We start from the raw sequence: 12,574 nt of genomic DNA, 5'->3' as shown, positions 1-12,574 counted from the left end.
ATTTTTTTATCTAATTGAAATACATAACGAGAACTTAATAGCAGTACAAATGTTAAGTCTTGCAACTTTCTAGCTCTGGATGTTTTTTATTGCTTTCACATAAATTATGCTCATTGAGTATCCCATGGTTTCCAGCTCTAATTCATTGGTAGCACTGCAGACAGTGGTACCAGTTCTGCTCAAGATCTCAGAAAGGGCTTTGTCTCTGGTGATAACACTACTTGTTTTGCCTTCCTTAGGCTCTCCTAGGTGAAATTCCTGTTAATTTTGCCTTGTTTAAACTGTTGATCTAACACAAGAATATTTTCTCTGTGAGTCTCTCCTGCAAAAGCTCTCAAAGTGCATTTATTACATGTCTTATTCTGAAAATCACCCCAGTAAAATTGGGAGGTGTGTTATTGTGTGGTTTTAAAATGAAATATTTAAAACACTTAGGAAATAGTTGAATGGAATCCCCCACTTTTGCCTTTTGCTAAAAGACTTCACTCCCACAGCAGAGCTGATGATGGTAAAGTGCGTTCTCAGCCACGGGTCTCCTGGCTGATTTGCTGCCTTTCTTAAAAGAAAGCTAGAAGTGCTTTGTGTTTACATTTTCCTGGTGCTGATTTGGTACAGAGAAGACTCCAGCACTTCTCACAAGCTATTCTGGACTGTGTTTCCATTGATAATGTGAGGTAGATAAGATCTCAGTTTGTCCCTTTGTCTGAAAAACTCCACATGCAATAAAGAGTATTCTGTGGCTGAGCAAGCAGTGCAAAAGCTGTAGAAGAGGTGGTCTGAAATGTACTCAGATTTAAAGATAAAAGAAATAAACCCCAGTATTTCTACAGGAACAGTGACAGACTGGGCAATGGAGTACTTTATGCTTCTGTGAACCCTGAGTACTTCAGTGCCTCAGATGGTGAGTGTGACCTTAACTTGTGATGCTTTTACTGTCCTGTGTTCTGTTGGTGTCTGACTTTGAACGGTATGAAACCCTAAAAGATGTGCTGTAAAGCCACTTTCCCTATTTTATTAGGACAGCCCTTATTAGGAATCCACAATTGCTAATACATAAATGCCCCTTGGCTGTTGAAACTGGGCAGTTTTGGAGTTCTTTTCCTGTACTTTTATCCACCTGAAGCAAATTTGGATTCACTAGTTCACTAACTTTCAGGTTAACATCTACTCATCCAGCGATGTTTTCACTGGACTGAAAGAAGAATGAATGAATTTGTGGTCTTTCATTCATGTTTGCCCTTTTAAGCTCTGTTTTGCCCAATGAAACAAACCCACAACTTGAAGAAATCACAGCATCCGACAAGTGTCCTTGAGGCCTCAGTTTTCTTGTTTATGGTTTAGTTTGGTGCTGCTGTTGTAGAATTCTTGCTGGAATAGTATTTCCCAAAGCTCCCAGGAGAGTAATGGGTTTACCCAGAGTGGCAGCAGTCTATTTTACTGATATTTTTTGTAGCAGCACCATTAGGGTTAAAGGTCTGTCACTGTTCATGCTATAATCCTCTGTTTTCAGCCTGTCATTTCACCCATGCAGAGCATGTGACACAACTGTCCCCTCCTTTGGTGACTGATAGGCAGCACCATCAGTGAGTACTTGGATGTCTTCTTGCCTGAGGCAGTCCTGCCTCCTGGCAGTCACCTTCTGAGAGCTCTTTTCTGCCTCAGATCAAAGACCTGCAGCAGCAGCAGCAAGTTCTGCCTTTGCTGGTGCAATGGTGTGTGTGCAAGGGATCAGAATAGTGCTATGCAAAGAACTGCTGGATCAGAGTCTGCTCCCCTCTAGCCATAAAATCAGTGTTAATAGAGAATACAGCAGACACTAAACTGATACAGATGATCAAGTCTGTTTGATGCTGTCTGGGAGAATTAGGAGAGCAAGGATTCCAAGAAAAGATTTAACCTAAAGCATTGATTTGAGCCCTTAGAGGTTCCTTATTTCTATCCCAATATGTCAGTACCATACTGAGGCCGCTTCAAGTTCACCTTTCTTTCAGATTTATTTGTGTGCCACCATCCCCCTGCCTCTGTGTGGGACAGCCCCTGGCCTGTTTGCACACATGGTGCAAGATCTCAGCATTCTGTGTGGGGTTTGAGCCCCAGGAGTGTCGGGGCAGTTGCTGTGGTGGAGCAGGGAGTGATCCCAGCGTGGGCAGCTGAGGAACATCAGGGCCTGTTCTCTCTCCCCTCAGTGTATGTTCCAGACGAGTGGGAGGTGCCCCGGGAGAAGATCACCATGTGTCGGGAGCTTGGGCAAGGCTCCTTTGGAATGGTGTACGAGGGAATAGCCAAGGGAGTGGTGAAGGATGAGCCAGAGACCAGGGTGGCCATCAAGACGGTCAATGAGTCCGCGAGCATGCGCGAGAGGATCGAGTTCCTGAACGAGGCCTCGGTGATGAAGGAGTTCAACTGTCACCACGTGGTGAGTCCTGAAGATGTGATGAGGCTGTGACTCATCCAGTCCTGGTGCTTATTGACAAGAGGCTGTTCCAGGACTGAAGTGGGAATTTGGGATTTCAGCTTCAACTCTGCACAGCTTTGTAATATTATCATGAGACCCCAGTCACAAAGTGGAACCAAATCTACATTCAGACCTTTCCCACAGGGCTACATATCAACATGAATAAATGATAATTAGCTGTACCTGTATACTTGTACTCAGCATTTGTTTTTCCTCTGCCAGGTTCGGCTGCTTGGTGTTGTTTCTCAGGGCCAGCCTACGCTGGTTATCATGGAGCTGATGACACGTGGGGACCTCAAAAGTTACCTGAGATCATTGAGGCCAGACACAGAGGTGAGTCATGAGTGGCTGGATGTTTATTTCTTCAGTTTGAATCATCTTGAACGAGACAGCCTCACGTTGGAAGCAGCAGGCAATTAGCCTTTCCTGCCCTTCTCCTTCAGTCTAAGGACAAAACATGAGCTGTTGCGTGACCTCCAACAGCTCTTTCATCAGGCAGCCCTGGGTGCCACATGGAATAGGTCCCTTCTTGTGCCACTGAGTCCTCTTTTCCAGATTTGCATTAGGTCTCTTGTCTGATCTACTTTCTCATCAAGATGTTACAGAAACTGGCTGGTTTAAGAACACGTGTTAGGATAATTGTTTCGTGTTGTGTGTTCTGCCCATTGTCCCTGCTGGAAAGTAAATATCTGTTATCTTAGCTCCTGTGCAAACTCTCATGCATAGGCCATCGGTCTAACAGCTAAAATTGTCTCATATGATGCAGAGTCTGAAGGATAAAGATGACACACAGGTCACTTGCCACTGAAATCACAGCAGCCTATGTAGAAAATGAGCTCAGCAGCATTTGCCCTTGATCTAGAAATTCCAGTGTGGATAAATTAAAGGAACAGAACACGAGGACAGTATGTGCACAGGAGGACGGATGTAGTGTGTTAACTGTTTGACCTTCTCTTGCTCAGAACAACCCTGGGCAGGCGCCCCCGACGCTGAAGAAGATGATCCAGATGGCGGGGGAGATCGCTGACGGCATGGCCTATCTCAACGCCAACAAGTTCGTGCACAGGGACCTCGCTGCCAGGAACTGCATGGTGGCCGAGGACTTCACAGTCAAAATTGGAGGTGGGCTGTCCTGACCCTGACACAGCTCATAGAATCATCCTGGAAAATCAGTGTCTTAAAAGGCTTTTTTTTTTTCTTTTTTTTCAAATTTTTTTTTTAAACTGAGCTCTAGTTGAAATATCTGCAGTATGAAATATGTTCCTTGTGAAGATTACTGTGATTTAAGACCTGTGAGCAGTTAACACTGAGTTGAAACCTCTGGAATACCTCTGCTTGCTGTTGTTCCAGTGAGCCAACAGTACAGCATGTGGGTTTAAAAAGAGGCAGTGATTTAGGTTCAGGTACTGCAGACATCTGGGTGGATGGTGTAGTTACCACTGGTGTGTCATTCATGTCTCTGACAATGCACAAAAATAATTCTACCTCCTGTTTATTGATTCAAGAATGAGAATTTTAGGATTATTTTAAATCGTATCTGAGTTGGAAGAGGAATGACTTCAGCTGGGTGCTTTCCAGTCTAAACTGGAGTTCTGCTTCCCAGACAGCTGAATGGCTTTTCTTCTGCTCTGCTGTTAGATCACCAATTTTTTTTTTCTTTCACCATCCCTCCAAAATAGTGTCAGATGAGTTTTTTCAGTCTTCTCTCCAGAGAGAGTGATTTTAAGCTGTTGGCTGTTTTTGAGTTGTGCATATTAAAATAACATGTATAGCAACAGCCTTCTGCTGTAGGAAACTAATTCTTTTTCTCTGAGCTTAACTCAGCTATTTTGATAATTTGTGTAAGTAATCCTGTCATTTGGGAGAAAGAAAAAATGATTTCATTTTGAGTCAGTTAATTAGGAAATAAGATCTTTTGGGGATTTTGTGTATTTTCTGCAGGTTCGTGGGAAGTCAGCCTAAATCCTTCCCATTGCAGTTTTCTCCTCCTGCCCCCATCAGCTTGTTTTACAATTCTGTAAACTGAAGATATGGTGCACTTCTTCCCTGTAACATGTTCATGGTTACCCCAAAAGCACTTTGTAAATGTGCTGTACTGCTCTTGTTTGTGTAGCAGCATTGAAAATCCCCTCATGCTGAAACAGTTTAGGAGCATCTTGGCTGGAACACACCAACTCAGACTGTTCAAATCTCAGAGGAAGAGCTTTATGCCACACTACACTACCCTGTGCTTACTGTGTGTCTGTTTCTTATTTGCATTACATTTTGCAGAAATCTTCCATTCAGCTGGGATAAAGTCACCCTGGTGTGTGGGAGTGATGGAAGAGTTGCACAGATGGGCTTTTTAGTCATAATCCCCCTGGGTCCTGGTGTCCCTGGTACCCCTGCTTGGTCACTCACCACAGACTGGTGATAGCTGGGGGAGTTCTGTGCACGTTTCCTAGGGGAGAAAAGGGGCAATTACAGGTCGGTGTTGGTAAAATGGATTTTGTCCTGTGTCTCATCAGATGGCGTTTAATATCAGTCAGAGGACTAATGACCTCTAATTTATTAACTTTCTGAGAACACAGTAACTGGATTCAATAGGCAAGTGTGAGACCCAGCAATTCTGTCTCAGGCTGGTTGTAGAGAAAAAACACTGGAATAAATCTGAGTTACAGTCAGAAGGATGAACACCTTTAGATCCAAGTCTTGTGAATGCTTATGAGTTTACAGCTAAGCATGGATATAAACTGAAGTATGTCTTTAATATTTGGGTATGTTAATCACAAATGAACAGCATAATCCTCTGTAGTGTTTGAAATGGAATATTCTACAGAAACTGGGAATTACCTTTGGAAATAGGAAAAAGAAAACCAAGAGAAGTATTTCCTTCAGCATGTGTGATTGTTAATTGAACACAACAGTTAGAAGTACTAAAGGAGCTCCTTAAAAAAACCCGAAAATAATTGAATTTAGGGAACAATTAGTGAATTATGTGACCTTCAGAAGACTCATCTAACTGCATAGCTTGAGCATAAATGCTGTAACTTTTCACATCCCTATACTTAAACCATTCAGACTTGTCACCCCCGAAGTCAGTGGCACAGTCTGTTGGTGTTGGGAGGGAAGGTCACCAGCCCTGAGGCAGCAGCTGAAGTGTCTGCAAAGCCAAGAGTCGTGGGAGCGCAGCGCAGATTCCTCACATCCAAGTGTGATTCTCTGCCTTGTAGGAAGGGGGAATGTTCCTCATTTTCTCATACAAACTGAGAGTGTTTCTACCTTCTAGATTTTGGCATGACGAGAGATATCTATGAGACAGATTATTACCGGAAAGGAGGGAAGGGTTTGCTGCCTGTCCGCTGGATGTCCCCGGAATCGCTGAAAGATGGAGTCTTCACAACGCACTCCGACGTCTGGTAACAAAAAAGGGGCTCTGAAAAACTGCTTTAACCTCCTTCATTCTAGCCTCTCTTCTTGTTTTAGTAGACTTAACTAAGTGTAGTGCTTCTCCTGTCCATTCAGAGGTAACTCTCTTGTTCCATGAGGTCGTGTTTCAGCAAGAACTTGTGAGGTTGAATTTTGCTCTCAGGGAGAGCAGAATTAAATGGATTTCCAGAACTGGAGGTGGCAGCATGTTTCCTGCTGTTACTTGTAAAATCGGTTGTGGAGTGAAAAACATTACCTTCACCTGGAAGAGCAAGTTGTCATTTTTTAAATTGTCTTCCTTCAAGAAAAGCATTAAAAGTTGCCAAGAATATAGAAAGGTTCCTAGTGCTGACCTGCTTTTCCATCCAAATCTTCTGTGTAAATAACATCGCTTTCCCCCAGATGGGTTGTGTACACTCACAGGCTTTTTTGGGGAGTTCTCCCTTGTGCATATCCCTCTCCTTTTGGAGCTTTGTTTGCTTGGTTTATATACTGCAAGATGCAGAAATAGGGTTTTCTTTCAAAGCACACTGCATGCTTGCTGTATCTGTGCAGTTATTAATAGAGGCGTGTACTTAGGAGAAGTAATTCCCTGGAACAATTCCCCACACACCCCCCAGCTTTTGGAGATAGGTAGAGAGGACTTGGCAGAAGAGGGTTGTGTACTGGCAAAATCTCTCTTCTGTCTTTTATGGTTTCTCTGCCTTCCTAACAAGATGTTTTTACTGCTGATCTGTTACAGAATTGGCAGCTGATTGCCTCCAAATGTCTAGAAGTCAGTAGGAATGGTGTTTTAGGAGTAAACTGCATTTTCCATGAGCAGCTTGAGGAGTTTGGAGTCAGTGGTCTGTAGTTCACAGCACCAGCTCTGAACAAAAAGTTCCTAAGAGGAATTAAAGTGAAAAAGCAAAGCACCAGAATGATGCTTAAATTTTATTTTACATATGGCTAGTAACGTACTTTTGAATCCACTAACCCTCCGACTTGGAAGCAGATGAAAACAACCACATTGAGCTGAAGGGAAGCCCTGTATCAGCCATTTATCTGATTGAACAGTGCAGGCATGCTTTTGGCAGTCCCCCCAGTAGAAGAATTTTGGGACTTGTAATGGCTTCACAAAGCAGACAGAAATTTGGATTATATCACTAGAAAATCCCCAGATGCAGAACTGACCAAGCCTGGAGTGAGGAGCTGGCAGAGCTGCCTGTTCCAACCACACAACAGGAATTTTCAGGTCCAGCCATTGCCTCCAAAGGGTTCTTCAGCAGCTCAGGGTGAGCATTGGGGATGTCCCATGTGTGTTCCTCACATGCTTTCTTTTAGCCTGAGACTCTTAAGTGATGTTATTCCTTATTAAATATAACTCAAATTCCAAACAAAAAGCCCCAGGTGGTGCCAAATAAGGTGTCAGATGTAAATTAGTGCTGTAGTTGTTGCAGGAAGTACACGAGTGCTTCCCTAACAAGGAAGAGAGGAGGTTTAGATTGAACACTGGGAGGAATTTCTTCCCTGTGAGGGTGGGCAGGCCCTGGCACAGGGTGTCCAGAGAAGCTGGGGCTGCTCCATCTCTGGAAGTGTCCAAGGCCAGGTTGTATGGGGCTTGGAGCAGCCTGGGATCGTGGAAGGTGTCCCTGCCCATGGCAGGCGGTGGAACAAGGTGGGCTTTAAATTCCCTTCCAGCTCAAGTCATCCTGGGATTCCATGATTTGGCATTTGTTGGTTGCTCAGTCCAAAGCAGGATTGTGCAGACGGTGTTGCACTGCATCAGTGGGACAATCTGAGTGACTGTCCTGGTCTGGAAAGCACTTTACTGATTACAGGATTGGAAAGCTGAACAGGAGGAGCAGTAAAATCTTGATAGATTTTTACTTGTAAGCATAGAGAGGAAAAAAATTGTTTCATGGAGAGGAGGATCATAGTACTCGTGGGTATTTCAGAGAGTTTCTCCTTGGGATGGTTTGGCATCTTAATTGTTGGAAGTGATTTACTCTGAAGTTTGGTTCACAGGGGTGTACTTGTCTGGAGGCACAAAAAAGCAGGCTCAACATGAGAAATCTGCTATTTGTTTAGAACATGTATCCACAGCTACAGAGAAATTTCAATCTAAATTCCAAATGTAGCAGAACGTGACTTAACACTGTCATGAAATACTGTCTATTTACTTGATCTGCTTATGGCTAAAAGGATCATTCCTTCTCAGTGACTTTTACACCAGGCACTATGCATTGGAGGTCTCTTCATGCCAGGAAGAATTCCCTGAATCCTTTTATTGTTTCAGATTTGAAGTTGCTCAGTGTAAACCGTGGAGCTTGGCTGTTTCAGGGGCCATTTATTTGCATCAAGCAGTAAACAAAAGGTTGAGATTGTTTTTCCTGCCTTTCTGGGCAGATATTGTGACATGGAGTTCCATGTTCTTCGAGATCAGTTCTAGAAGCCAAGATGTCAAAAAGACAAAACCCTGTTGAGTGGTTGGAGTCCAGGATTTATAAGCTGTAAGGTGAAATGGCAACTGCAGGAAGGAAGAGTGTCTGGAGGTTTGAAAGGTGGAGCTTTATTTTAGCAACTCATTCTTTTAATGCTTTTCAGGTTGAAGAATGAGGTAATTAGACAGGGCTGGTTTTGTTGTAGTTAGGGAAGGAGGACATTTTAAAATTAATGTATACTCTTCAGGGTGAGGGTGGATTTCTATAAATAAATCCTCAGCATTTTGCATTCTTTCAAGGCTGGTAGTTCCCTGGAAGGAGCAATCTGAGTTTATTTGTTAGGATAATCTGACGAGTAGGTGTGCAAGACTTGTCCTCGTTATCCCTGTGGTGATCAAAGAAGCTTCAAAGGCACCCAAATGTTGAGTTGACCCCCTGTCCCTCCCTCCCCTAATAGGAAAACAATTGCAAGGCAGTTTGTGGCTTCTGGCTCCAGATGCAAACCAGTTTACATCCCAGGGATATCTGAAAGCTAAAACCACAGGGCCATAACCAGCTAATGACACTGGACTCCTGTTTTCATAACTCCCCCCCAGTGGAACTGTGTGTTTTTCACTCAGCTTGACTCAGCATTTTACCACACAAGTCAGACAGCATCGAGATCTTCCTTCTTTGCCCAGCAGCTCTAAAAGTAGATGACTCTTCAGTGCAAGGCAGACAATTTGAGCTGTGTCTGCTCAATAATCTAATTTTAAATGGAGATATTTTTAGAAAGTGTCAATACTTACGTCCAAACTACCCAATTACATAACTATGCTTATCTTCCTTTGCCAGTAATCAATTCCTATTATTAGACAAACTGCTTTTTTCACTTCTGCTGTCCTTTGTAGTTTTCTGGAAGGAGCTGGAAGCTGTGTTTCAAGAACACAGTTACATGCATGTCACAAAGTGGTAACTGAGTTTTTTCTCACCTGAGCCCTTTTCTCACTAGAGTGGAGGTGTTTGAAGTCAGCAGTCTCTTGAGGGAAGGGTTGTGACTGTCACCACAGGCACGAGTTTTTTGAGGAACTGGAATTCTTTGGTAAAAGAAAACACCCATGGACACTCAGCTCTTGCAAGAAGCAGACCCTGGTAAAGATGGCTGGGAGCCCTAAAGCTGTGCTGTTCCCTGCAGGTCCTTCGGAGTGGTGCTGTGGGAGATCGCGACGCTGGCGGAGCAGCCGTACCAGGGCATGACCAACGAGCAAGTGCTGCGCTTCGTCATGGAAGGGGGGCTGCTGGAAAAGCCAGACAATTGTCCCGACATGCTGTAAGTGCCACCGCTGCCCTGCAGGCACAGCTTGTGCCTCCTGAGCCCTGCAGGGTCTGCTCTTGCCACCTACCACAGGAGGGGCTCTTGGAGAGTGAGTCGTGGGAAGGGCTGCCCAGTCTCTGTCAATCCAGTGTTTTATGGTAGTGAGACATTGCAGAAAACAGCTTTGCTTGTGGCCAGAATCTCACCTTGGGCTATCTCCTCTAATAAGCAAACAAAATCCAAGCTTTGTGTTATTGGATAAAATCAGGCTTAATAAAAATGTCACTTCATAAGTGACATTTGCTACATCAGGAGGCTCTGTGCCTAAATCATATCTCTGCTGCTTAAAGTAATTCTGTTGAGCATAAAGAGAGAAGAGAGCATGGGACAAGCTGAAATGTGTGTAAACACTCGAATTCAACTTTTTAGTTTAGCATGCAGATAAATCAGTGTATCTGAAGCTGGATTGGATCTGCTGTTTCAGCCACAGCACTTGTCCCATTGAGATAAACCAATCTCCCCTGGCAACAGTTTCCTTCCCTGCAAGCACAGGGTGAGGTTTTCCACAGAAAAACCTCTCCCTGCCCCAGGATCGACCCAGAGCTTCACAGCAGCAGAGGGTGGGCAGTGCAGCAGCTTCAGTTTTTAGCTTTACATTGCTGAAATACTTCTGCTGGCCTTTGTGTGTACAGCAGTTTCAGTTGTTCAGACTTTATTGCTTTGATATACTTCCCAAACTGACTTTTGGGAAGGAAATACCGCGTCTTGCAGTTATTGAAATTTGTTGGAGGCCCCCAGAAGGGATACAATCACTTAAGGGCCTCAGCTGCTTGGGATTCTTAGGAAAATAGCTTTTTTGGCTGGAGCCTGGCTGTGGTTTCAGATGACAGGCAGTGTTGTTTTGTTGTTTGAGGGGGGTGGGTGGTATATGTAGGGGGAGGTGTAGCTGCCATGTGATTCCTTGGTTTCACATTCCTTCCCTTTCGAGATGCTGTGGAGAATTCCTGGCAGTCGGATTGACTGGGCATTGTTTAACACGGTCAGAGCTGTGTGATGGGGTGGGCACAAATGGGGAAGGACAGGGATGTGATGGGTTCAGCTCCCTGGGTTCACAGGAGAAAGCACCTCTGCAGTGAGAACAGCCTCACTGGGGAGAGGTCCAGCATTAGAAATTCCCTGTTAAGCTGAGGCGTGTGTGGTATGAGCAGGGGTGGGAGGGGAGTCAGGCCAGGAGTTCTCTCTGCTGCAGCCCACCCAGTTCTCCTTCCTCCCCCTCCCCAGGGAATCTTCTCTGCTCCAGGGCTGTTGCTGCTGGATGAATCCACTTTCAAGGTCCTGGCTTGTGAGCTGGGAGAACTTGGTTTAAGTCTGGCAGAGCAAATCTTTGCACTGGTGTGTAAGAGCCGAGGCCTTTCTTGTGCTGCTCGTCATGGAGAAGCTGTTCCCGGGCTGATTCTGCTCAGCAGGATTCAGCCTGACAGTGCAGAGGTGCTGAAAAAAAAATTTGCCTTTGAATTGTGCTGCTTTGCTCTGTCAGAAAAAGGAATGAGGCTGAGCTCAGACCTAAGGCACATCCACATCGGGGTGATTTTTTTGGTTTGCTTTTTTTTTAGTGATAAAGTTGAGTATTAAACGTCTTGGCTTTATCCCAAATGCAAAAAGCAGGGGGGAAAAAGTATGACCTTATTGTGACTTGCTTTTGCTCCCTTTCAGCTTATTTTGTCTTTGTTTTAGTACAGACACCCAAATCTGCTGAAATTCAAGTAGGCATTTGTAGGAATAACAGTAGAGAGCTCCAGGAGTAACCTTCACCTTTGCTCCCTGCACATGCACTTGGCAATCAAAAAACCTCTTATGTTCCTGTGGTGCTTTATTCTTTGTGTGTTTTCACTTCTTCCCCTGCCCAGGAAGCTGTGACAATGCTGTGCCACCCTCAGTGACCTCCCCACTGCTCCCAGCCCTCACCCACACACTGCTGGCAGGACCAGACCTGCTCTGTAGGCAGAGGTCTTCTCCAGGGTCCATGACCTCCTTCTCAGCTGGGGACCTACAGGAAGATGAGGACATGGGCAGAAGAGTGTTTCTAACCTTGTCTAGGAGCCCTGAAACTGCACATGGATCTTACTGTGCATCCCTGGCCACTGCTTTCTCCAGTGCTTTATGAGACCCTTTGTAATCCTTTGCTACAAGATTGTGTTTAAAGGCAGGTTTCCTGGCATGTCTGTGCTAGTGGGAGGTACTTTTTAGGCAGCACAAATTCTTGCTGGTGGAGACTGGTCTGTGATACTTTAGTATTGACTCCTGATATTAACTCAGGATGTCCCAAAAGCAGAGCCTGGCTGCAGGGAGTTCACTTGGGCTTGGTGCTGCCTGGCACCAGATGAGAAGGGGAGCTCAGTGCTCCTGTGTCTCACGGGATACCTATAAAAGCACAGGAACTTTGTTCTTTAAATTAGTTTGGCTTGGAAGCAACTGAAATTCTGGCCAGAACGTCAGTGGAGCTGTCTGTGGAGAGAGGGGAGTGTGCTGACAGAGAGAAACCTCCAGAACAGGTGGAGGAGGTAACTGCTGTGGGGAAGTGTAGATGAGAACAGAGAGAAGAATCTTGCTGTCACCAAATCTGCTATTTTTAGCCCTGCAGGTGATGTGATGGTGACACAGCCCTGCACCCTCCAGCCATGGAGAAGGAGCTCCTCTCAGGATCTCATGTTCCTCCCATGAATTCTGCAGGGTGCAGGCAGGCTGGGACCCTCTGTGTCCATCCCTGCCATGCTGGTGATGCTTTTCAGTGCCTGTGCTCCCCTGACCCTGGCACAGTGGGTCAGTAGCTTTTGGGTGGAGCTGGAGATGTTCTGTTCTACAGCATGGCTGAGCAGGGCAAAGGATGCCTGGGCGAAGGGGGATTTTACAGGGGGTTGTCCTGTGGCTGGGAGGTGGTGAATCCCTGTGAAAAGGGCAAGGCACAAAGGGGAGGGTATTTCTGGAGGCTCTTTA

The 12,574-nt window shown here is 45.1% G+C and overlaps 1 protein-coding gene across 2 annotated transcripts in view; it reads left to right on the top strand.

The window, feature by feature from the left end:
* Nucleotides 1-12,574, top strand: part of IGF1R (insulin like growth factor 1 receptor) — a 169,362-nt gene that overhangs the window by 146,212 nt on the left and 10,576 nt on the right. For both annotated transcript variants that reach the window (XM_038147016.1, XM_038147017.1), the window contains exons 15-20: nucleotides 831-901; nucleotides 2,187-2,416; nucleotides 2,678-2,788; nucleotides 3,418-3,577; nucleotides 5,724-5,853; nucleotides 9,461-9,595. In XM_038147016.1, coding sequence (XP_038002944.1) covers nucleotides 831-901; nucleotides 2,187-2,416; nucleotides 2,678-2,788; nucleotides 3,418-3,577; nucleotides 5,724-5,853; nucleotides 9,461-9,595 — 837 coding nt within the window. The remainder of the gene's footprint in view (nucleotides 1-830; nucleotides 902-2,186; nucleotides 2,417-2,677; nucleotides 2,789-3,417; nucleotides 3,578-5,723; nucleotides 5,854-9,460; nucleotides 9,596-12,574) is intronic.

This window comes from Motacilla alba, chromosome 10 (assembly GCF_015832195.1).
Source record: "Motacilla alba alba isolate MOTALB_02 chromosome 10, Motacilla_alba_V1.0_pri, whole genome shotgun sequence".
NCBI classification, from domain to species: Eukaryota; Metazoa; Chordata; class Aves; order Passeriformes; family Motacillidae; genus Motacilla; species Motacilla alba.
This window is presented reverse-complemented; position numbering and strand designations above follow the sequence as displayed.